The 24,670-nt window shown below is 41.0% G+C and overlaps 1 protein-coding gene across 1 annotated transcript; it reads right to left on the minus strand.

Annotated features, from left to right (window-relative positions):
* Positions 1-4,729: 4,729 nt before the first annotated feature.
* On the minus strand, positions 4,730-24,463 carry calb2a (calbindin 2a). The gene is made up of 11 exons (XM_030731116.1): positions 24,269-24,463; positions 20,155-20,231; positions 19,979-20,068; positions 17,919-17,999; positions 15,606-15,662; positions 12,754-12,831; positions 10,987-11,042; positions 10,810-10,849; positions 10,149-10,202; positions 7,007-7,078; positions 4,730-5,514 (listed from the first exon to the last, which is right to left on the minus strand). The coding sequence occupies exons 1-11, from the start codon at positions 24,360-24,362 to the stop codon at positions 5,398-5,400; spliced, it is 816 nt and encodes a 271-aa protein (XP_030586976.1). The 5' UTR covers positions 24,363-24,463; the 3' UTR covers positions 4,730-5,397.
* Between the last annotated feature and the right edge of the window lie 207 nt (positions 24,464-24,670).

Genomic DNA, 24,670 nt, shown 5'->3' on the forward strand with positions numbered 1-24,670 from the left:
AAAATAGTGCAACAACACGTCGTCATTCTCAAACAAAAGAAATCCCAGCGTTTTAGGAAATCATGTTCTAGCTCCCCAAATTAGAACACGAGCAAATGAACTGTTGAATTTATAATTTGGAATTATCCATTTGATTTAAAAATGCATGGCTCAATGAAGTCTCCCATCTAAGATGGAGAACAATGTTTTATCTCACACTGACAGCACCAGTGTGCTCTCTGACTGAAATTAAGCGTATCACGGGTTAAGGCAAAGCACTGAAGTTGTTTTCCAGTGATTGGCTCTTTCACGCAACTTTATTACTACTACTGTTACTACATTGTTGAAAATAGAACCTGTCTGACAAACTGACTCCAGCTAAAAGATCTCAAAAAAGCAGAACGTCATGATCTAAAGAAACAGATGACAAAGTCATGGACAAATAAACACTATCTTATCTTATCTTATCTGACATCTATGAGTCTGGAAAGGGTTACATTTCTAAGGCTTAAGGACTCCAGCTAACTGGTGAGAACCAATATCCACAAATGGAGAAATCTTGGAACAGCGGTGAACCTTCCCAGGAGCGCCCGGCCTACCAAAATTACTCCAAGAGTGCATCGACAACTCATACAGGAGGTCACAGAAGAACCCAGAACAACATGTAAAGAACTTAAGGCCTCACTTACCTCAGTTAAGTTCATGATTCAAGATTTAGCATAAAGCTAACACATCATGTCATAAAAAAGAACATTACAACAGTCAAACATGGTGGTGGCAGTGTGATGGTCTGGGCTGCTTTGCTGCCTCAGGACCTGGAGGACTTGCTGTAATTGAAGGAACCATGAATTCTGCTCTCAACCAGGAAATCCTGAAAGAGAATGTTAAGTTTGTGCCCTGAAGCTCAGGCTCACTTGGGTTATACAGCAGGACAAGGATCCGAAACAAACCAGCAAGTCCACCTCTGAATGGCTAAAAAAAAGAAAAAAAAAGAAAACAGAATGAAGGTTTTGGAGTGGTCCAGTCAAAGTCTAGATGCTTTAAGGGTGACCTTAAACAGGCCGTTCATGCTGGAAAACCCTCCAGTGTGGCTGAATTAAAACAATTCTGCAAAGAAGAGCAGGACAAAAATCCTCCACAGTGATGTGAAAGACTCATTATAACAAATGCTTGATTGCAGTTCTTGTCACCTAAGGTGGCACAACAAGGTTATTAGGTTTTTAGGCAATTACTTTTTCACACAGGGCCAGATAGGTTTGCAGAATTTCTTACCTTAATAAATAAAATAATCATTTAAAAACTCCAATTTTATTTTACACAGGCTATCTTTGTCTAATCTTAAAATTTATTTAATGATCTGAAACATCAAATTATAAAAAATGAAGAAATCTGGAAGTGGGCAAATACGTTTTCATGATACTGTACTTTTTCAAGTCTGTGGAGTGGACATTGAAACCTGTATTTATCGCTGTTACAGTATGTGTGCACAGAAATCATTTCATTTTTCTCTCTTTACTCTGAAATATGATGCAGATGGACCATTTAGCAGATAGGTCTCCCAAAGGTTTCAGCATTATGTCATGTTCCTCATCAACAGAGAAAATGTGTAATGTAAACTTCCTCATGGCATACAAACCCCATCTTTTCTACACAGTCTATGGTGCTGTCATGCTGCCAGCCTTTTAGATCTACTATTTAAGCTCAGGTTTAACTAGCACCTGGATTCCTTCTCTGGGAACTATAAATGACTGTAGCAGTGTGCTTAAAAACAGGCGGGAAAGTAAGAAGATGAATTGTCATAGTAGGAAATATAACGCAACTCACTGTCCAGTAAAACATTCACAGAACAGTGCAGCATATGAAATAAGTCTACTAATGATTAGAAATTACCAGTAATCATATTCTCTGCATAAAAATATATTTTGCATATACCTTTTTTTTTTTTTTGTCAGGCAGGTATGTTACATCATTTTCATTTATAATTTCCTCTGCAGCAAATTTATAGCTAAAGAGTAAAGTTCATTATGCATCTGCCTGAGAACAGTCTGATTTTAGATGTAAAATCTACTCCCAGATGGTAGCAGAAGGAAGTACTTAGAGACGATACCCAGGGATTGTAGATGCATCCTGCCTTCTGTGTTGCCTTCAGTTCTGTCTCTTCCTGCAGATTTGAACTAAATTCCACTGTTTAGGCAAAAGGTACAGAAAACATGAAGATGGTGTCTATGTTCTGTTTATGTTTTCCAGCCTCGCAACTGCTGCATCCTCACAGTGAAGATGTGAGTTTAATTACATGTTCTTCCAAGTTAAAGACTGTAGTGCAGTCAGAGGGAGAAATGTGCCGGTTTCAGCTTTTCTGAGGAATGCAAGAACTCTGCTGGATGCTGTGTCTTATAACTGACTATGACTTAGCTGCTGTCAGTTTATATAGGGAGTAGTGAGTGACTCTGTTGAATGTTTTTATTGCAACTCTTAAAGTTTTTGATTGAGATAAATGGAAGAATAAAACACATTTTGTTTAATAAAGTTTTAAGTGGCCAAATAAAACCCAATAAAGAATGGATACCAGCTGAGTAGCAAAGGACGGTTTTGTTGACCATCAAGAGTCCTAAATTCTCAAATACTTGAGTGTGTCTTGGATTTTGGTAAATTGACTGCACATAAACTTGAACTACTCAGTTATAGTATTAGCACAGGTAGGACTGTAGCATGCCTGAATAAAGTGACATTCCATCAAATTACCCTGCAAACACGACTGCACCCCTGCTGATTTAAATATACTCAGATTTGTTGTTATAACCCTGCTTGGTAGCTGTTGTGGCTATTAGCTTATTGTAGCTCACATGATCAAATTTCACATTGCTACAGTTTTGGTCGGTGATGCTAGCAAACTTCAGAAAATTCTCACAGGCTCACCAAAACTGGACAACAGAATATTGGAAAACTGTCTGATGAGACTTGATTTGTGCTGCCACGTTTGGATGCTAGGGTCAGAATTTGGCATAAATAAAATAAAAGCATGGATCCTTCCTGCCTTATATCAATGGTTTAGGTGGTGCAGTGCTATGGGAATATTTTCTTGGCACACTTTAGGCCCCTTAAAACCACTTAGGTATTGTTTAAATGCCACAGCCTACCTGAGTATTGTTGCTCACGTCCATCCCTTTATGACCGCAGTGAACCCATCTTCCGATGGCTGCATCCAGCAGGAAGACATGCCATGTTACAAAATTCAGATCACCTCAAACTGCTTTCATGAACATGACGATGAGTTTGCTGTACTCAAATGGCCTCTGCAGTCACCAGATCTCAGTCCAATAGAGCACCTTTGGGATGTGGTGGAACAGGAGATTGGCATCATGGATGTGCAGCTGACAAATTTGCAGCAACTGTGTGATGCTATCAAGTCAATATGGACCAAAACCTCAGGAGGAGTGTTTCCATCACCTTGTTGACTCTGTGCCACAAATTGCCAAGAGTTAAGGTAGTTACAGTCTCACTAAATAGGACTTTTCATCAGCTAAATTCTTTTTCACTGATCTACACATGTTTCTTGTAGAGATGCGTGTATAAAGATTTGATGTGGATTTGCACCAGTTCCTCGGTATGATGGGTCGCTTGTGCGCCTGCTGTATTATTCACGTCGCTTTAAAAGCATGTCAACCCGATTACAGGAGTTTTACTAGAAATATCTTGTTCTGTCCCACTACCTCAGGAGTAACATGTCAGCTCAGCTGCAGGGAAAACCTCCTATCCTGGATTCAGCTGGAGAAGTTGAAGGCTTCCTGTGCGGTGCTGGAATTCAGCCAGAATTTTGGGGTTGTCAGTTTAAATAATTGTTAAGGTTTGGTTTTGTAGTTCTGTTTTATCACAGGTCTTACGTAACAGGCTCTGCATCCGTGTTTCCGCTGACATTTAAAGCTTCTGGGATGCTGCTTTTTGTTTAAGTCAACTCCCATTAGCTCCCCTTTGATGACATAATTTAGCTGGCAATTTATAAAACTCAATCAAGCCATGTTTGCTGCTTCATCCTCAACATATTTAATCAGTATATTTAGGCCTGAGTAAACTTTGTAAGTCCAATATTTGGTGTTGACATTTAATCCCCACAGAACGGAATAATGCTGAAAGCCGGATACATTTTCACTTTAAATTTATGTCAGCGAGAACTTTAGGTCAGACTGTGTTTCGTGCAGCAGTTCAGAATTGCCTCTGCAACTCTAGGGGGCGGAGGACTTTTGCCACCTATTTCTTCAGTCATTTTCATTATGCAACTGACAGAAAGATGTTATGCTGCAAATAACAGCGCCTGAGTCAGTGCTACAGCAACACCTGCACTGTGTCTGTCATCTTCTTAATTCCACTGAAGGTACATTTAAATTTAAAAAGGCATCAGAGCCCTTGCTTGCTTTAAGTTGCCCAACACTGACAACTTACATCCGCTGAGTCCAGTTTTAGCATGTCTGCAAAGTAACTTCACTAAAGCCTTAAATTGCACACCGTCTCGCTCTTGTTGGGATTTGCACCCATCGCTAATCCTTCTTATATTTCTGCTTGCTGAGTGAAGGTGAGGGAGCAGTGAAGCTGGGAATCCGTGATAAAAATGGCCAAGTTGGTACGCAAAAGGTCAGTACAACAGAAAGTATCAGGCAACTGACAGAATTGCACAACACTGCATAACTGAAGTAGGAAAGTGGAGGTCTGCATGGTAATGTACCACTGTCGGTCGCTCAAACAAAATCACGTCAAATCTTATCTTAAGATATTTTATTAATATTTTCAATTGACAGTATCAGCCAAAAAAACAAACAATAAAATGAAAATCCTTTCATGGCAATGATACACCAGAGTTTTAATGGAACGAGAGAGTTTCAGGAGAAACAGAGATGGAAAATCAATATCAGCTCCATCACAGATTATAAATGCAATCAATTCAAACACATTTGTCTGCAGTTTTCTTTGACTATATATTGTATTTAATGCAAAGTTGAAAGAGCAAGGGAATGAAGGGGTCAGTAAAGCTGGGGTCAAGGTACAGCGGTTATCATCAGGTCATTTTGGTGGCATTAGGGATTTGGACTTTTGGTCAGGAGTTGGAAGTCAGGCACAGCATGGGAAGGGATGAGGGGAGAAATGGGAGGGTTGCTGTAGAGAGGTCATGGTTAGTGGCTGAGAGGTAAGGTAGCAAAAAGAAAAAGGTTTAGGGAAGAAGAGCTGTTGGTGCTGACAGTGCAATTATTCATTCTTCACCTTCAGAGGGGAGGAGCTTAGGTAATGACTGGGCGGGGGGGGGAGCAGGTGTCCGGCACATGCACCTGATATACATAATGTTGCCACTCAGCTGGAAGTGGGTGTGTGGTCTAGGGGAAGAGGGTGGGGTAGGCAGAGCAAATGATGATATGCAACAAGAAAGAAGAGTCACACAATGGGCTCCCTGCAGAGAACGATTTCCAGCTCGCCACGGTAGAGCTTCCCTCCGTCAGATAGACTCATGATGCTCTGCTTGTAGCCTGAAAGATTCTTCAGATCCACCTCCTGGATGAGAGACAAGGTAGTATGATACACCGAGGAGGCCAAATAGTGCTCGTCTAGCTCATTTTGACCAGTATTGTAAGATTTTAGAACATTAAGTTATTTTTTTACAGTAGCCTCGTGGTGTTAAAGATACTGAGGAAAATGAAAAACATTAGTAGGTTTCTGGCTAGAAAACTGAATGACAGAAAAGCAAATCTAAGGCCAGTTCTCTCATTTTCATGGTTTGGGGGAAACACTGAAAGGCACTTTTTGCAATCATCTTTTTTTTCTCACCAAAATGCTTTGTGTATGGAGCATTTCCTTCCTCATAAAAACATATTACAGAGACAATCTTTTAGAATATGCACGTTTGCTTGCTGCGACTCTGCATATGGTGACTCACTCATCAAAACATCCCTCTGTAGTGCTAATAGCAAGGGGGAAAAAAATCGATCTACCAATCTGAGGATAATTTAAATGGGCTGTGTTGGGCTGAAATTCAAGTGTTTATGTTTCCCAACAGCACTTTAAACAGCTTTGGTGGCTAACGTTGAAGGAAGGACCTACTAGGCTTTGTACTGTTGTGCAGCCCTTTTGCCAAAAAAGAGCTGCGACTATAAATAAAAACAGAATGTAGGGATTTTGTTCTTTGGATCCCACCTCACCCTGGATGGGTTGCTAGTCCTCGGTGAACCACACAGGGCTACCGCATTCACCCCCGTTGCCTATGGTCAATTTTGAAAGAAGAAATCCACACAGGCGCAGGGAAGACACTCAAACTCCCCACAAAAAGGCCTAAGCCAAACGAGAGGTTCAGCTTAGGCAGGACTTTTCTTACTCTAAGTCATCAATATTAACCACTGCACCACCCACATTTAGTTTGATTTACGGTATGCCTTACTGTAATGTCAGCCAAAAAATAATATAGACTGACTTCTGATTAGCCTAATAAATGCACCATGGGGGACAGATGATAAACTGTTATTACCCTCAGCACCCAGCATACCATGCACTAACAAAGTGCTGCGTTTAAAATACATTTTTAGACTGCCAATATATTGGAATTAAGCACCAAAAGCAAGAACTAAGGAGTCCAAAGGCAAGCAGCATGTGCCACATATACATATTGTACAGTACGTGGTCTCATTCTTCTTTCGGTTGCTCCCTTTAGGGGTCGCCACAGCAGATCATCTGCCTCCATCTCACCCTATCCCTAGCATCCTCCTGTGTCACACTACATCCCTGAACCCCCTCTGAAGTTTTCCTCCTGCTTTGCAGCTCTATCTTCAGCATCCCTTGTCCAATACATCCACTATCCCTCCTCAGCACATGTCCAAACCAGCCTTGCCTCGCTAACTTTGTCCTCCTGTCTTTATATTACTGCCACCATCTCCAAACCATCCATCATAGCAGGTCTCACTATCATCTTTTCAACCTCCCCTTCCACTCCTGCCAGTATGGAGTAGTATACAGTACACAGAGGATGTGAGACTTGAGTAAACACCCATCTTACCTTCTTGTTTGTTTGGTAAAGGTCTCGTAGCAGAGCATCCAACTCCTGCTCGTCAATGTAGCCATTCCCATCCTGGACGAAATCAACAGAAATATGAATGGAAACAATTCTTCATCATTAACAACAATGATACTGTAACCATTTTTACCATAGCTTACGAACATGTAGTTGCCACAAGCATTTCTTCATTCCCTTCTTTTCAATTTATTCTTTCAAGTAAAAGCGGTCCTTTCTGAGCCATCTTTGGATTCAGAGCTACTTGAGTTTTCCTTTCTCTGCTGCTCAACTTCATTCATTCAGTATTTTGTGGCAACAATCAGCAAATGACTTAAAAAAGACTTCCCATTCAAAACTCTGCGCAGGGGGTTAGCTCCACAGTTAATATGGAGCCCCTTTGCTAATTAATGAGTCATCTCTCACAGCCATGTTTAGAGTTTAGGGCCAGAAAATAAGCCCAAATTATTGGAAATTTTCCCTTGGCAAGTGGCACAAAACATGTTCTGTTCATCTAGGCTTGGTCTCAAGATGACTTCAGAGCTGAGTGTCTTGCCAGTCTTATATATATTTTTTTTTAAACTCTGGGAGATGCTCTTTGATGCTTACAAAGCCAGATTGAAGTGTCCTAGATCTTGGGAATAAAGTGTGAATTCTATTTATTTTTCCTTTAAGGATAAAAGACTCTGCACTCAGCAGCGTTCTGGGAAAGCGGAGCAACATCAGGTATCAGCCAGTCTAAGTTCCAATGCACGTCATCTTGTATTTCAGACGTTTTCGAGTCCTTGCACATTTTGAGGCTGTGGCACTGTGAGCCATGTTCGTGTTCATCTGACCCCCCCACACTTCACCCTGCCCATGATCTCTCAGCACCAGTCAGAGCAGCTGCCTGTGTTTCTGCTGCAGGGGCTGAGCTCATAACAAAATGATGAAACTAATTACACACATACTGTAAATGCTGGTGCTCCGTTCACAGAGAGCATCTACACAAACGGATCGCAGTAGCTAATTTATAATTAAACGTTCAACCCTGTCCTCTAGTAGTGCTAGAGAGAGTGAGGAGAGTGCAAGGCTTCAGTCTAACCCAAGACATGAATACGCATGCAACCTCCAAATCCATCACTGTCAATCTGCTCTATTCAGATTCCCCAACTATACTACTTAAGATACATTAGTGTGGGGCAAAAAGATGAGTTTGAAATTATATTAGTGAATTTGGAAATAGTTGTTTTTATTCTATTTCTAATCACAAGGTCGGTGCACTGACTGGAGCTTCAAGTCTTAAGGTCATGGACTTTACACGGACTGGTTTTGTGCTATGACATAAGTGTGAACTCATTAAAAAAAAGTATTGCACTGGCATTTTGCAGACTTGTTGTTACAGCCAGGCATCAACTAGCTGATGGATTGTTTTTGCACATAACACGCCCCTCAGTCTCCATCCTGTTTTCTCCTGTGTGCAGAGCTGCACATAACCTAATGGCTGTTCTGTTGCACAATCAGCAACAGGTTTATTTAATGTAAATAAGAAGACCTGCGACCAGACTCACGCCTTCCATCCACCCAGAAGCCCAGACCTCCCTCTCCCCAGCCACCTCCTCCAGCTCATCCAGGAGGGACCACAAGGTGTTCCCAGGCCAGCCGAGAGATATAATCTCTCCAGGGTGAGCTGGGTCTGCCTCGGGGCCTCCTCCCAAGGCCTCCTCCCAGGGCAGACCATGTGTGTTGGGCGGTGGCAAAGGGCGGAGGCCCTGGTGGACTGAACCCCCCGCTATCGAGACACTCACACCTTCAGTAGGATTTTTTTTGATGACCAGTGACAGAAAACTATATATGCTCAAGATTAAAAACGTGACCGAATTTTCATAGGATAGGTGAATGATTCTCCTACCATCATATTAATTACATTAAGTAAGTACATTGCTTTTTATAGTTTTTCTGCTGTGAATGCACTCAAGATATTGCACAGGTTACACAGCGGGTGTCTGAGGGGGGCGTTTGGGAAACGAGCTACAAAAGAAATTCAGGAAGTGGCTGAATTACTGTTGCTGAAAAAGCGTTGGGATATATTTTACTTACATTGTTTATCACTAATATAAAACAGGGAAATATGAAAAGCATGTTAAGCACCAAAGCAATGGTAACACCCATAACAAGCACCAGTGCCATGTCACATTAAGCTGAATTGTTTATTTCCTTAGAAAACTGAGTCAGCCTTCTTATAGCTACTTAGATTATGGCTGTGCCACCCCCCACCCCCCACCCCCGCACAAAAACTCACAAGATATCATAGACAAGAAAAATGATTTAGCAGACGCACAGAGCGCTGCACTCTCCTCCTTAGTTGCCTCTTTTCCACTCTGTCTTGTATCATAGTCCCTCCCCACCAATCTACTGCTAATGTGGAAAATATTCCCATTAACTAAACCACTGCTCAGCCACCCTCGGCTGTTTACAAAGAGACAGGTGTGCCAAGCCTGACTCATTTCCCTAGGTAAATGAAGCATGCCTAAGGTAAAAGACAGAATTTACATATTCATGATTTTAACAAAAAGAGAGCTCCTAAATAAACAGCACTGAGTCATCCAGACTGTAAAGAGTCCCACAAACTTCCATTCTCCTAAGCTTTGTGTGCACTGACATAAGAGTCCCATTAATTATTTTAATAACGATTTCATCAGCATTTAACAACAGCCTGGTGTCTTTTCACTCAGTTCTTCACCATGGGTAAGACTCATGGGAGATAGTTGTCAATAACAGTTGTCGCTAACAAAATATGATGTCTGGTGTTGTTGCAGATGCCAATCTAGTTCAGAACACATGGAGGAAATCCCCAGGAGAGCTCCTAACTTTGCAGTGAGACGCATCAAAGAACGCATCCTTGCCAAAATACACTAAAGCAGTGGTTCTCAAACTTTTTCAGACATATCCCACTTCTGAGGCTGGAAAACATTTATGCCCCACACACCACAATTTTTTTTTATCAATCATTAACAAAAAGAAAGAAAGAATCCAAAGTGAGTTTTGGTGAAATAAAGAACAGTCTGATAGCTTCATTAAAGTCTCGGTTCTTTATTTTTTCTTCTTTTTTTTTTTAATCGTAAAATTTTTGTTTCAATTTATTACACGTTGATAACATGTAACTTACCTTGTCATAGTATGTGAAGATGGCATTGAACTGCTCAGAGGTCAACTTGACACCCTGCAAACACAAGGTCTGACTTTAATTACAAGGTTATAAAGTATCAAAAAAGGCATGCATCAGTACCATTCAATGAGACCCGGTACACTTTTCCTTGTTTTCTGCTGCTACAGTGGATTTTTAAATACGGAGGTCAGCATAGGCACAAGTAATCACTGTGAGCCAAAAGCTCAGGCTTGGTTTCATACGCCTGACTCTGTATGATGTCAGTTGAGCACGGATATCCCTAATAAGGTCATCTCTGGCACACAGCTCTGGCTCTAAGCACAGGAGCCCCACCCACCTGCTGTTCCAACCTTTTGTTTATGAGGGGCAGCCAATCAGGTGAATGTTGGCTTAAAGGGAAAGGAGCTACAACAGCTTGTTTCAGACAGTGGATGAACTGATAGGAAGCAGCAAGGCCCACTATAAGATAAATAAGGATTATTTTAAATTGTGAATTATGCAAAGCCACTCTAGCAGAGTCCAAGAATAACCTGGACTCCTTTTAACCATCATCAAAAAAAAGGCAGGTGTATCATAAATTAAAAAATGGTTACAATGTATTATTGAGCATCATGTATTCATTCTGTTTTGGTGTTATTTCAGCCCCATGTTTCTCTCCTACCTGGAATTTGAGCAGGAAATTCTCCTGAACAGGAAGAAGCCTGCAGCAGAGAGGGACTTCATTAGCGGACACAATAGTTGTTAAATTATTCAGATTCTTTGACAGTGAATGAGCATCAGCAGGCAATGTGCTTCAACATTTATACAGTGAACAGAAGCGAGTAAAATTGCATATTACCTTGCCATCTCTGACAGGCCCAGCTTCCCATCTCCGTTCAGATCAAACATCTTGAGCTACAAAGCAGGAGTAGAACAGAGATAGGAAGAGACGGAGGGGAAAGTGAAAGGAAAGTTTTTTATAGGTATACTCTGTCAGAGTGAAGGTATTTCATCAACTGAGACACAGAAGTGGTAGCCATAAATTTATGATATATCCACTGCTTCTTTTTCCCCCTTCGTTCTACACGTCTAACAGAGGACCGCTAAAAGGAGCCATCTATAAACCTTGCTTCAGTATTTCAGCCAATGTGGCAGATTTTTATTTTTACAGAATAATAAGTCAAAAAGTTAAGGAGAGAGCTACACTGGAATAAAACACTGTTTTTAAATGCAGAATGACCCAAACTTTTGCCTCAAAGAATTAAAAAAATTTTTTTTTTTTGAAAAACATCCACACAAATGTCCGAAATATCTGGACTTTTGGATTCTTGGTCAGAAAGAAGCCATCTTGGTATCACTGTGGTCCGTGTGCTGGGCATTTTCATATATATATATATATATATATATATATATATATATATATATATATATATATATATATATACACACACCGTGCTACACCGTGCTACGTCACCAACTTTCCCCCGCTTACAGTGCTGTCCTGAGCTCCCTTCCCAGACGTCTCAACCCCCATTCACACCTTTGTTCCAGTGACCTCAATAGGCCACAGGAAACAATGGAGCGGAGTCCTAAATTGGTTTCAACTGAAACCACTGATTAAATATGACCCACGCCCCCTTCACACCTGGGCACATGTGTTCAAGCACATGATCAATAGAGGGTCATAACCACCTCCAGGGGACTACGCCCACAGGGGTTTAAATACCTGGGTCTCTCCACCATTTGGTTGAGAACTGAAGAAGCCTTTCGGATGAGAGGTGAAACGTCTTCAAGAAACAAAAAGAAGTCCAGTCGCCTTTTTCAAGCTCCAGAGACTACTATGACCTGGATAACTGAGAATCTACACAGACACCGTGCTACATTGCTTCCTTTTCATTTGGACTGTGGTATTTGGTGAGTGTAAGCTACATGTGGACTTATCTTGACCATCAATCTACAGTTAATTTATCCGTTACCAACAATACCTGCATCATAGCTGCACATTATTAAAATTACTCATCCTTTACATTAACTTTAGCCTCTTTTTTTTGCTTTAGCAAACGTTGACACTAACATTTCCCTCTTCCCCTGAAGTCCAAATGAAGAAATAATACATTTTCCTATGAAGAAACCACTTCAGAAAAAAAGGTCAGCTCAGCTTTGGGGCTTCCAGGAAGAAACAGATGTTAGCACATCTGGGCAGCAGTCTCACAACCTGCAGGACATGATGGGTCACAACCAGTGAGCCGCACGGGGCTGCAGCCACCACCATAACAGGCCACTGAATTCCTCCACAAAATGCTAGACCCGTGCCTTTTATCACAATACATGCGGTTTCGTTTTCTTCTCGTTAAGCCACTTCTAAAGATCGCAATCAGAATTTTATTTCTCACTATTTTTCTCCTTATTTTGTATGACTGAAAGCATTTCCTAAGCTGAAACAGGACGTTGTTTACAAGTTAAGAGCATCCTCTTGCATCACAGAGCACAATGGATGGGTGGATACACAAAACTTCAAGCTGTCTCAATTATTAGCTTTCTGTTCTCAATACTAAGTATAAAGTTTGTCCAATCACACCGAGCTTGTGTGATTGTGTGCTTGAATACGTAAGAGAGTGAGTCTTACTATGGTCTGTGTGTACTCCTGCAGCTTCTGCTCATCGTAGTGTCTGTTAGCTTTCTCCAGCAGGTCTGACAGAAAGCCCTGAGGACAGAGACACAGGGTGCTTTTCATTATGCTAACTTGTGCTTCCTTGCATCCTCTCTCTCCTCCCATGACCCAAAAATCATTGCCCATCATGAAGGATCTCGCAGTGCCCTAAATGCAACTCTGGGACATGAGGAGCAACCGGGAAGAGAAGATTATTGCAGTTAAACATATGTGCATCTTACGTGGAAGTATTTTAATCAAATGGCATAACGTGCAATTAAAATACTAAAACTAAGAATTCTGCAGCTCCGGCTCGTCTGCCTTTGTGTCTCTTCCTTTCATCTCTCTCAGATCCTCGGAGGAGCTAAGAAGCGAGAAAGATACATGAGAGAATGAAGCGAAGAGGAGACGCACTGGCATAATGAAAAGCACCCATGGATTAGCAAAAAAGGGTCAATGGCTCTGCCTGATCTTCCATTAAGATGCAAGATCTTAGATGAAGATGCACTCACATTTCTGTAACCTATTATTATTAAAATATTGTCCTATTGCACATATTGTCTGTAGTTAACAAAGGAAGACTGGAGAAAAATGAAATGTTGGGTAAAAGAAACAAAGGAAAGAAGACAAAGACGGTGCTTAAGAAAAAAATAACCGAGACACTGAATTATTAAATTATCTTTTGATTTATTGGTTTATCAGGTGTTTTGCATTTAAAATTAAAAGTAAAGAGTAAACACAGAGCACTAACAAAAATTAGATTTCCTTCTGAAGTTAGCACAGTATAAAGTCGTCTATAAATAAAGTATCCTTGTATCATTAGGCCAAAGGTATCACTTGTGCGCTACTTGAGTCAATATTTTCCCCGTCTGCTCACAATTATGTGGTGAGACACATGTCTGCTTCCTGAGATCTCATCTGCATTTTTTCCAAAGCTTTCACAAAGCCACACCTGAGTAACTCATCTGCACCTGGTCAGCTGGAAGAGATGTAATTCCCACAACTACCCGAGCAGCCCGATCTGCAATCACTGACCCCAATTAATCCCCAGCTTGCCACTGTGGTGCACTTTCCTTTATGTAATCTGACAAAACATTTCCTGAAGTGTTTGAATGAATAACCTTTGTGTAATCGGTAACGCTTTTTTGTGTCTGGATCCTCACCTCATAAAAAAGAAAAAAGAAAACACTCGGGGTCAGTGGGGAATTTCCTGTGGAGCAGACATTTAACTCTCCTGAGTCAAAAGTACTTCTCGGCTCAGCTCATCCATATGCTCACATGAATTTATAAAAAAAGATAATACACTGGAAATATTTAAAAAGAATGCCACTTGTTTGGTCTAAAAGTAAAAAAAAAAAAAAAAATAACTCTGGGTGACATTCAGGTTTAAGAAAATAAAAAATAAACAAAGAAAATAGAGTAGAATTATGTGCTTTGGCTGTTTGTTGGTAAAGAGTCTCTATGTTCTTCCAGAATGCTAAACTAAGATAATTATTTGATGGCTCGAGCTTCAAATTTAGTGTGCAGGCGTGAGAGCTGTATGCATCTTTTTATCTAATTCTTATAAAATGAAGCCCAAAACTGCAGTTCCTCTAATGTCCAGTAGAGGCTGGCTCTAAAAGTGAGTCAATTAGACCAAACCAAAACTGGGTTTGGTTTCCATAGTTTATTTTCCCCTTCATAAAAACTATATAAAGATGAATTTTGTTATAACTTACATGTTTAAATCAAAGTTCATCTTATTAGAGGAATAGATGCTTTAACTGAGAGGCTGTAGCTGTTAGCTAGTAGCCCCTTAACTGGCAAGGGCCCGGTGACGGGCCGTTTGTAGTCCCTTTTATATGGCAGGCTAGACCCTCCCATTTTTATTGACACGTTATTCGGCCAATCATGTAACTGGCTGCACCAAATCACCTGACAAAGCTACGTGATGCCCTCTGAGTATTATTGGCTCTGGGAAACCCATTTCTTAACATGATTGGCCGAATGAGGTGTCAGTCAAAATGGGCGGGTCTAGCCTGCCATATAAATGCACTTCATTCGGCCCGCGGACCAGACGCAGCCGGTTAATAGGCTATGAAATGGGTTGTTCAGAGCCAATAATAACCAGAGGGTGTTATGTAGTTGTTTCAGGTGATTTTTTTTGCTGCCAGTTAAGGGGTTAACTCAGGCTAATTCAAGTTACTGAACTGGATCTCTGCTGTGTTAGTGGTGTTACTGCTACCTTATGGAACTTTTAAAAATGCATTTATATCCTTCATTATGTGTCTAATCATATAGCTCCACTTCAAGAAGACTGTGATCCAATTCTGATGAGTAATATTCTAAAAAGCATATAGTCAACCTTAAAACCAGCTATTTCCATCTTTTATATACAGTCTATGACCATGACACAAAACTTTTTTTTTCCTTTGATTTTATTGATACAATCAACAAAGCATCTAGGTGTGGGCCAGAATATAAATATACATACAAATATGAATACAAATTAAGACATATTGTATATAATTAAAATGTCAATAATGTTGGAATGAAAGGCATAAGAAAATACATAGATTAAAGATAATAAATTTTTGGAAAGTGTCCATCCATTCTATCTGAAAATTTTAGCAGATCTGCTCTGTTACTGTGTGTGTTGTGTGTATGAATGTGTGTGTGGGAGAGAAGAGACAAAAACAAAAATAAAATAAGTACAACAGCAGCATAAAATAAATGATGAAACAGTGAAAGGTATTTGCAGTAAATGAGACACTGCATGTCACTGATCCCATGAAGCTATCTTAATGAATATAGTTCAGTACTTCTTAATGTTTGATTTAAATATTTACCTTCAGTTCATTTGCTTCAATGTAGCCACTGCGGTCTGTATCATATCGCCTCCACGCCTGAAAGAAATCAACAAAACACACTGAAGTAATTGATTGAGAGCATTTTCTCAGCACAGAGAAGCTCTTCTCCGGAGTGATTTACATTTTTTTGACCCTGAATAAATCCTCTCTGATCGACTCCCAGTTCACTCTTTGACTGTGCCAAGGGTTTAACTTTTCTCTGGTGCAGAGCAGAAATCGTTCCAAAGGGGCCGACCATAAAAGCTTTGACCATCATTATAATCATACAGTTTTCAATACAATCCTGTTTGCCCACATACAGAGCAGAGGGCAATGGCAGACAAAAGGAGGAAAGAGGGGCGAGAAAGTCATTTTAATGAATGTTTTAATCTAGCAGCTGTCCCTGTCCAAAGAAGGGCTCCTTATCAAAGATGGATGGCCTTCCCCCTTCTTGTTCTCCTCCTTCGCCTCCTCCCTCTCTGCTCCTCCTCTCCTCCTCTAGGTTGTGCAGAGAGGAGCTACAGTGATGTTATCCATTATATATGACTCTGAAAATAGAAGGCTCCGCTTCCTCATTCTAACCCTTTAAAAACCTCTCGGCCCCCCTTCTTCCTCCCTGCACCCTTCAGCAAAGACTGATTAATCTCCCCTCTCTTGTTTTATGCTCTCAAACTCTGGCTCTCAACTTCCCATCGACATTTCATTTATGTCCCCTCTGTTCCTGCTTTTGCTCGTTTGCCCTTTGTATCCTTCTCTCCTCGCACACCTTCTCTTTCATTCGTTTCCCTCCTCTCATTTCATTACTCCTTCTCAATATGACACCGGAGACAAGGACAGCCTCTTCCTCACATGTAATTGGTTTCTAATTGGCTTCATTTTTTCCTTTTAGCAGATCTAACATGAAATCTGCCATTTTGTCTCATCTTCTGGAGATATTTGGTGGAATAAATTCTTGTCTGTCTCTACTACCTATCGCCAGATATCCAGAGAGATTTCTGTTACTTCTTCAATCAGTTAATATTATCCAAAATTCAAAGCACCACTTAAACTCCAGAAAAATGTTAATTATAAAAGGGAAAAGAGCAGATATTCTACCTTTCTGAGAGATTATGGTAGTAACTAGTCACATGGTAAAGTTTAAGCAACTCCACCGTCAACTTTACCACTTAAATATTCTGCTGGAATAGTTTCCCACAAACTTGGATACTTAGTATCGAAAATAATTCTACCTCTTAGCAAAAAACTGCAATAGTATTAAAGGTTTCTGTTACTGACAGATTAAAGAACCCAGAACTGAGTTTTTAGGAACTTGTGAACGAAAAAACTAGTTTTTCAGGAGAAACACGTGGACAGCGACACAAAGAGATGTACTGATAAGTCAAATATCAAATATAATATTGTCTTAGTGTATTTCTGCAAGATAAGCAAAAGCTGTATGTTTGTTTGCAAATGTCTGCAGTGGACCATCCACAGCTAATGTTATCCTTCAGAGCTCAGGCGACTATTTCCCGCTCTGCTGGGTGCGGTTTTCACAATAAAGTTACTAAAACTTTTCATATTTTCCAGCAGTGCTGCTGGGGAACTGGCAGCCTTAGAAAATGTTCTCACTCCACCAATGATGATTCAGAGGAAAGCTTAATTCTCCAAGCAGCATGTGAGTTAATCAGAGTGGGTTTTTTTTAACTAGTATATATATGAATATTTTGGTTATAACATATTTTGTCCCGCTCGGTTTTGAATGTCACCACCATGGTTTTTTTTTTTTAATGCTATGTTTTATGCCAACCCACAGCTGTTCTGCACGAGGACCCTTAAATGCATCTTAGTTATTTACACCAAGCAGTTACTGAGAATCAAATAACAAAGCTAATGGTTCACATAAAATCTGCTGAGTGGTTTCAAGCCTCACATGAATTTTGAATATATTAAGCATAATCAGGTTATCTCATTTCACACTATTCACTCCTCCTTTTCTCCATCTCCTCTTTTTTTTCTCCATCATCTATAAACCTTTAGCACACACACGCAGCCATTTGTACTTTAAGGCAGCAGTTTGTGTTCCAGATTCCTCTTAACTAATTTGTACACCTTCAACCATCCACAAGTAATTGATTCATGTAATTAGCTGGTAGGTAGAGAAAAGGCAAGCCTGTGAGGTTGACTCACTCCAGCCTATAAGTGTATGGTTGGATGAAGTCCTCCTGTGCAAAAAGGTCCAAATGCTTTAAGGAACACATCAAATTGAGTTGAGTTGGTCAAGAGGAGCAGCAGCTTTACATGAAGAAAAAAACGTACTCAAGAACACGCTCTTACCGCCATAAATTCAGCGCTGGAGCTGACAAACTGTCTGAAGCAGAGCAAGAAGTTCTCTTCAGTTGGAAGAATCTGGGCCAGCTAGGGAAAGAAATGACAGGGAAATGGGAGTGGTGAGAACACAAAATGGTACAGTTGATATTCTGGGAGAGACTGGGGGAGCTTTTTGTCTGCAAGGCCTCGAATGGGCAACTTGGCATAAATAATAGAGAGCCACAACCTCAGAAGCCCAACTATGCCTAAGATAGAAATATTTATTAAAATTCATGGGGTTTTTTTGGCTGTTCAGACAAAGACTTTAAACTGCATTTGCACACAAACGAGCACAATGCAAACCTATTTGGATTATTGATACTGAAGCCCTGTTTCTCGCAGCTTTTTCAAATCACACTCTGAGAGTGGTCATATTGAGAGAAACCAATATCCCAAACTGATGCTCTATAGAGAAGATGATGAAGGCCGCATTTATGCAGGCAGCTGAGTATTGACCTGACTTCTGGGGCCTGAATTTTTGGCTTATCTGAGCTTTCTTTAAAACCTTTTCTCACCACTCACAATGAGCAAAAAACCTTCCCCTTTTTTAACAGTGTGTTTTAGGTCTGATATCCAATGCACAAAGCTCATATAGAGCATGCCACATGCTGCTGGCCTCCAGCTTTCCATGCATGCACATGTAAGGGCAGGGAAGTCCCAGAACAGACTAATTCCCACAAATCTAAATTACTGCAGATGGAAATAACAATCCTCCTTTGTCTATAGAGGTCCTGACTGAACTATGGGTTTCCTGGGTCAGTTAAGAATTCAAGAAATCATATGAAATGACCAACACATGGTCACAAAAAACATAAAACCACAAACTGTTTTTTTCATGATTTTTTTTTTTTTACATACAGAACTAATGAAATTCACAGCAATCAGTCAAAGCTTAATAACCACTGACAGGTGAAGCATTACAATGCAAAGTTCTGCAGGGCAAGTTTGGGGTCTGGGTCTAAGAAATGCCGTGGATGTTCCTTTACCAGGCATCACTCAACAAAACATTGTTGTAGATCAAGCAAGCCCCCATATGACACTCCCAGACAGCAGCAGCCACTGCCAGCAGAACAGTGTGCCCCACACACCACAGAAATGATTCAGGAACTCGGTTCCAAAATTCCCGGAGCCCAATCTGATCGAAAATCCACAATATGACCCGGTACAACCCTGATCCACAGAAGCCCCACCTAGCTGATCCACAGAAGCCCCACCTAGCTGAGCCACAGGATCAATATGATCCAGTGCCAGAAACCACCGGACATTCATGGAGATCCTGTGGCCGCAGTTTTTTGGGTAAAACAGTTTTGGCAGCAGAATGAAGACCTGGACAATATTACGTAGGCGGTTTAACTATTGTGGTTGATCAGTTTGTTATTTAAGGAGTTTTATCAAGAATTTTTCCATAATGTTGAATCACCCTCTCTTCATAGCTGACAGCTGGTCACTAGTGGACATTTAACATTCTTGTTGGGTAGGTTACCTTCTTGTAAGGTTAACTGGGTACCTGCTCACTTTGCATTACTGGTAGTTATATTACATTTCACCGTTCTCATGTTTTAAGTCTTTAAGCTAGACTAAGCTTAATCTTTCTGTTATACGTTAACAGAACAGACATGTAAGCAATAATCTTCTATCTGAATTATTGTAAAGAATGTGGAAAAGCCCATCCATCCATCCATCCATCCATCCATCCATCCATCCATCCATCCATCCATCCATCCATCCATCCATCCATCCATCCCTCCATCCATCCATCCATCCATCCATCCATCCATCCATCCATTTTCTGCTGCTTATCCAGATCACGGGAGCATATTTTTCAAAAAGTCAAACCCATGTTTGGTGGAGCCCAGCTGTTTTCAATCTTTATGCCAAGCTAAGGTACCTGCATACAAAGGTTTTGTATCAATTTTCTCATTTAACTCTTGACAAGAAAACAAAATGCACATTTCCCAGGGAGTCAAACTGTTCTGTTAATCAAAATACCAGCTTTCCAAACATAAAGAGGTCCTCCAAGGCCTTACCTCTGACATCTCAATTCGTCCATCTTTGTTCTTGTCAAACTTCTGCATGAACTCCTTCATCTTTTCTCTGAATGTGGGATTTGAGGGGTCCTAGAAAACATGTGCATTGAGTGAATAAGTGAAACCTGTGTGGTGACTGTGCAGATCTGTGACTACACTCTAGTCCCTGAACTCACCACGCCTGCTCCTCTCCGAGCCATCTCCAACTCCCTGAAGAAGTTCTCCAGCTCCTTCCCCTCGATGTAGCCATTACCTTTGGGACAGAGATCATAACTGCATGGCACTGCAACACACCAAATGCCCCCCCCCCCCTCCCCCCCCTTTTTTTTTTTTTTTTTTTTTACTGGTTGTGCTGACCTGCAAAAACCTCACCAAGATGGTCGCAGTGTCAAACAGATCTCATCATGGCCCGGGTTTATTGATTCAAACAAGGTCCTTTCAACAGCAGCTCTCTTCCTCCCCGTCTAAAAGATTTCACTATTGACTGACACAGTGATCACTCTTCAAAGACTTTGTGTTCACAAGATTGCGTGCCAGGAGAGGCTATATATGGCAAATAACTTTTCTTGGATATTCAAGGTGATGATGCACGAGCTGCCTCTGTTATTCGACAGTGATCAGTGGTGTATTCAGTGGAGAGTCTGGCCAATGATAAATGGTTAATTTTGAGATAATTGTAGCCTAAATTTGCTTTTCAAGATTAGCTGGACTCCAAAAGGGGATGATATTTGACCAAGAACAGTGAGGCTTTCTGCAATCCTTTAGAAAATGTCTTAACCTCAGTTTACTGTGTGGCACCAGTCATTTTGACAGGCTGCCAAAATGACTGATGGCACGAGTGTCATTTTTGTCAGGCGGTGCTTAATCTGTGATTATGTCAATCATACTTTTTTTTTTTTTTAATTCTTTCATGACAAATTTATCTTGTGGGGCCACAGAGTTTATTCTCTTTTTTTCCCCTCTCATCTTATTTTATTCTTATGGCTGTTGTTCTGTTGCCCTGACAGTACCTATTCAGAGGACAAATGAGTGTGCCCGCCTCACCCAGGTAGTAAGTGAACCTGTGCCAAAATTCTATCAACACTCCTGCTGAATGGCCGGACAGATGGCTCCAAACGATGTGACTAGCTGCTTCAATAAAAACCTGGAAGGCAGTGCTGCCTCATTAAACACTAACAAAGATTATTATGCCATCCACTTCTTTTCCTCTCTCTCCTTCTGTCATCTTTGATCTAACTCCTTCTCTTTATCCAACCAAACACACCATCTTTGTTATATCCGAGGAAATTTGGTGTGTGTGTCTGTGTGCAAATGTGTTCCTCGGTGATGCTATCAAGACTCATGAATACAAACTCTGCTGTTTCAATGAAAATGTGAGACAGTGAAATGCTTTGCTGCTGTTGAGCCCTCCCTCCTGTGCCTCTTATTTGACATTTAGCACTGTAGGGAGAAATGGCCTGCTTTGTAATTAACCAGAGTAAGTGTGATGTGATAAACTACAACAGGAATGGCATAAAATGGCAATAAAAGCAGATATATGAAAAGATTGTTCTGGGAAGCTTTCGTACGCTCAATAAATGCAGCAGTAGGGCCATTATATTTGTGCAAACCACCATCTGCTGGTGGTTTTGCACTCTGTCTATTCAAAAGCAGGATGAACAATTTTTGTTAAATCACGACAGTATGTTTAAGGTACTGCACGCTTCTATGAAATGTGTGCTGCAGCCTAATATCAGCATGTCCGTGTTGCACTAAAGTGTCCAATTTCAGTATAGACATTTACGCTGACTATCAAAAGCAGCATGTGAGTGTGCATCATTGCCAGCAGCTACATTTTATGGCTGATTTCAACTCACACCCATATCATTTTGTTTAAATGTCAAATACGTACGTCACACAGCACAATGAGTGCATTCCTACCAACTTATGCTTTTGTCTTTCTGCACAAGCACTTAAAGTTCACACCAAGCACCCAGATAAAAGGTTTTCAAAAACCACTTTAGGCCCAAATAAATACTTTTTTGCACCACTAGCAAACACTTTATGCGTTGCCAGTCCCTTGGGAGAAGCTGGTAAAGACTTTTTGCTTCTGGGGTTTTCATTCTAAAATTCAACCCCAACCGAGGAAAACTCTCAGAGGGGGCAGTTGTGCCAAGTAAGTGCATATTTAAAGCTTATATAAAGTGCATTTGCCTTTCAAAGCAGAGTGGAGTCCTGTCTATTCAAATATTTTGTGTTGAGCTCACAGCTAGGTCAATTCAGGAGGTGGATTCTGCTTAGTATTCCAGATTTTTCATATCCAGGTCAATACGAAATAATTGACAGCAAATGCTCTATAATTAGCGAAAGAAACTGCAGTTGTTTCCTTTTTCAGCTTTGAAGTGACTGAATTGAAAAGGCTCGACAGAGACAGGAGAAAAAAAAGATGAGAGGGATGCAGAGCCGAGGAGCTGCAAGAGACGCAATCCAGATGAGATTTGATCCCAGGCCAACCAGGGGAATATGTGGTTTCATCATCTTTGGGTCCATCGCCTCCTGTGTATTTTTATCCACAACTCAGAGATGTTTATTCAATCTGAGCAAACAAATTAGCTCTTCTTTCTTTCTGCTGAGCCAGAAGACACTCCCAGTAATGAGAGCAGAACTCAAACTCGGTAGCCAAATCTGTGGAAGCGCACTGGTTGGATTTGATTTGCAAAGTGGCTCCCTGCAACGCACAATATGTAAAATGCCACAGCATTAAGGACTTAAGTACCTGGGCGGTTGGACTAATATCCATACACTCTAACCATGATGAACAATAAGAGACAACAACTTTCTCCTCACAGTGGCTCAGATAGAGGAGCTCAGCTGTTGGAACCTCTCTGCCCCACCCGAAATGTCCCTCCACCTTAATTTCCCTATGGAAAGCAGTTCAGCATGTGAGCATGTGTGCCAGCATCAAAACACATCACGCTGACAATGAACTCCCAGGAGTACATATATAAAGCAAATAGGCGCGGCACACTCGTCTCGTCTGCTGTGATTTGGACATCTCGGGGAAGGGGACAGTGCAAAAGGGAGCGATAACTTGCTTTTTGATAATTACCAGATGCAGCCTGCAATCAGGCTCATTGCATATACATCACAGCCTGAGATTCATCAAAAAGTGAATAAGATGACAGCGTGCTTGACTGCTAAATATAAGAGGGTTGATAATATTGTCAGTGTGATGTTAATTCCAATTATGTGACACACAAAAACAGACAGTGAATCTAAGACTCCGCAAATAAGTAAGAGAATTTTCTCATCAGAGTGATGATAGTACGCTTTATAATCCATCAGTTTGCAGAAAGCCTTCAATCCACAGAGGAGTCTGCAGACCTTCAAATGGAATTAAAGCATCTCTAATCAGGCTTATAAAACTTTCACTCCTGTGGTGACTGCTGATGAATTTGTAAGAGGAGAAGAAAATCGAAACTTGTCATACAGACATCCACAAAGAGTACTGAGACAAGAAGACAGCAGTGAGGACTGTTAGTACAAGGATCACTTTGAGGTTTTCAAAAATCACACATCTCATCAGTGCATCAGGCGACACACTGCACTCATGGACTGTGCAAAATTTCACTTAAATGGCATGCTTTCATTTCTGCAACGCGGCGTGTGCAGGACTTCTCTGGTGGCGCACTGTGCGCTCATAAAACTTAAAGCATCCACCCGAATTGCGCTTTAATGACCTTCACATGTTTTAGATTATTAGGGTGTATAGAAGGAAACATAATCGTGCGCAATGTGACTATAAATAGAATACTTTAATAGGAACTGCATCCAAAATTCATTCAAAAACCGTTGGGCATTCTTGATGATAAAAATTGTGCTTTTAAACACGATCTAACCAGAATATTTCTCTTTTGAGCTGTTTTATCCATCAAACAGCTGAACAATGAAGACAAACCACAGCTTCGGGGTTTAACGAAAAAACGGTCCCATACTATTAAAATCTCACTTTATGAACTGCAAAGACGACTTCATGGAATTTTCATAGAATATTATTTATTTATTTCCTACATTTTTAATCTCTGAAAGTGTCGTTCAACCTGCACAATCCAACTTTTTCACCTGATATCAGTCTGTTATTCTAAACTTAAGTCTTAAGATAGGATGCATATTCAACCTTTCCCTTGCATTTTCCTCACTGATTAAATCGTCAGCTTTACAAACCAGTTGTATCTAAATAGCCTGCTATTTAATATCCCGTGAATTCTGAGTTAAAGTAAACTTTTAAGGACGGGGGAAAAAAACTCCTACCATCAGCGTCGAAATGCTTCCAAATGTCGAGAAACTGGGACGCGGTGACCTCGGCCAGGTGCAGGTGAGGAGGCTGCTGAGCTTTGTTTGCCATGATGCTCTCGACGGATGCTGCTGCAGGTCAGACGCGAGAAACAATCCGCTATTAACTTTTCTGCCTCTTGTTCAAACACACCCCACACTGTGGCTCCGGCGCGCCGCCCGCCGCTTTTTAACCTGCGCGCAGGAGCGGCACCGCCGCTGCACCGCCACTGGGGGCGCACTGCTACCGACAGCATACATCTGACTCAGCGTCCCGGCGTATGCGCTTCCAAGCTTGGAGTAGCTGTGTGATAGGATGTCTTGGGCACTGCAGTGGACTGATTAGTGCGTGTGTGTGTGTGTGCGCGCGCGCGCGAGAGA

This window comes from Archocentrus centrarchus, chromosome 6 (genome assembly GCF_007364275.1).
Source record: "Archocentrus centrarchus isolate MPI-CPG fArcCen1 chromosome 6, fArcCen1, whole genome shotgun sequence".
Classification (NCBI taxonomy): domain Eukaryota; kingdom Metazoa; phylum Chordata; class Actinopteri; order Cichliformes; family Cichlidae; genus Archocentrus; species Archocentrus centrarchus.

Coding starts and splice junctions, on each gene's coding strand:
- calb2a (XM_030731116.1), bottom strand. CDS start 24,362: ATGGCAAACAAAGCTCAGCAGCCTCCTCACCTGCACCTGGCCGAGGTC. Junction 20,232..24,268: donor GAAGCATTTCGACGCTGATG/GTAGGAGTTTTT, acceptor TCTGTCCCAAAG/GTAATGGCTACATCGAGGGG. Junction 12,832..15,605: donor TTGAAGCAAATGAACTGAAG/GTAAATATTTAA, acceptor CTCTGTCCTCAG/GGCTTTCTGTCAGACCTGCT.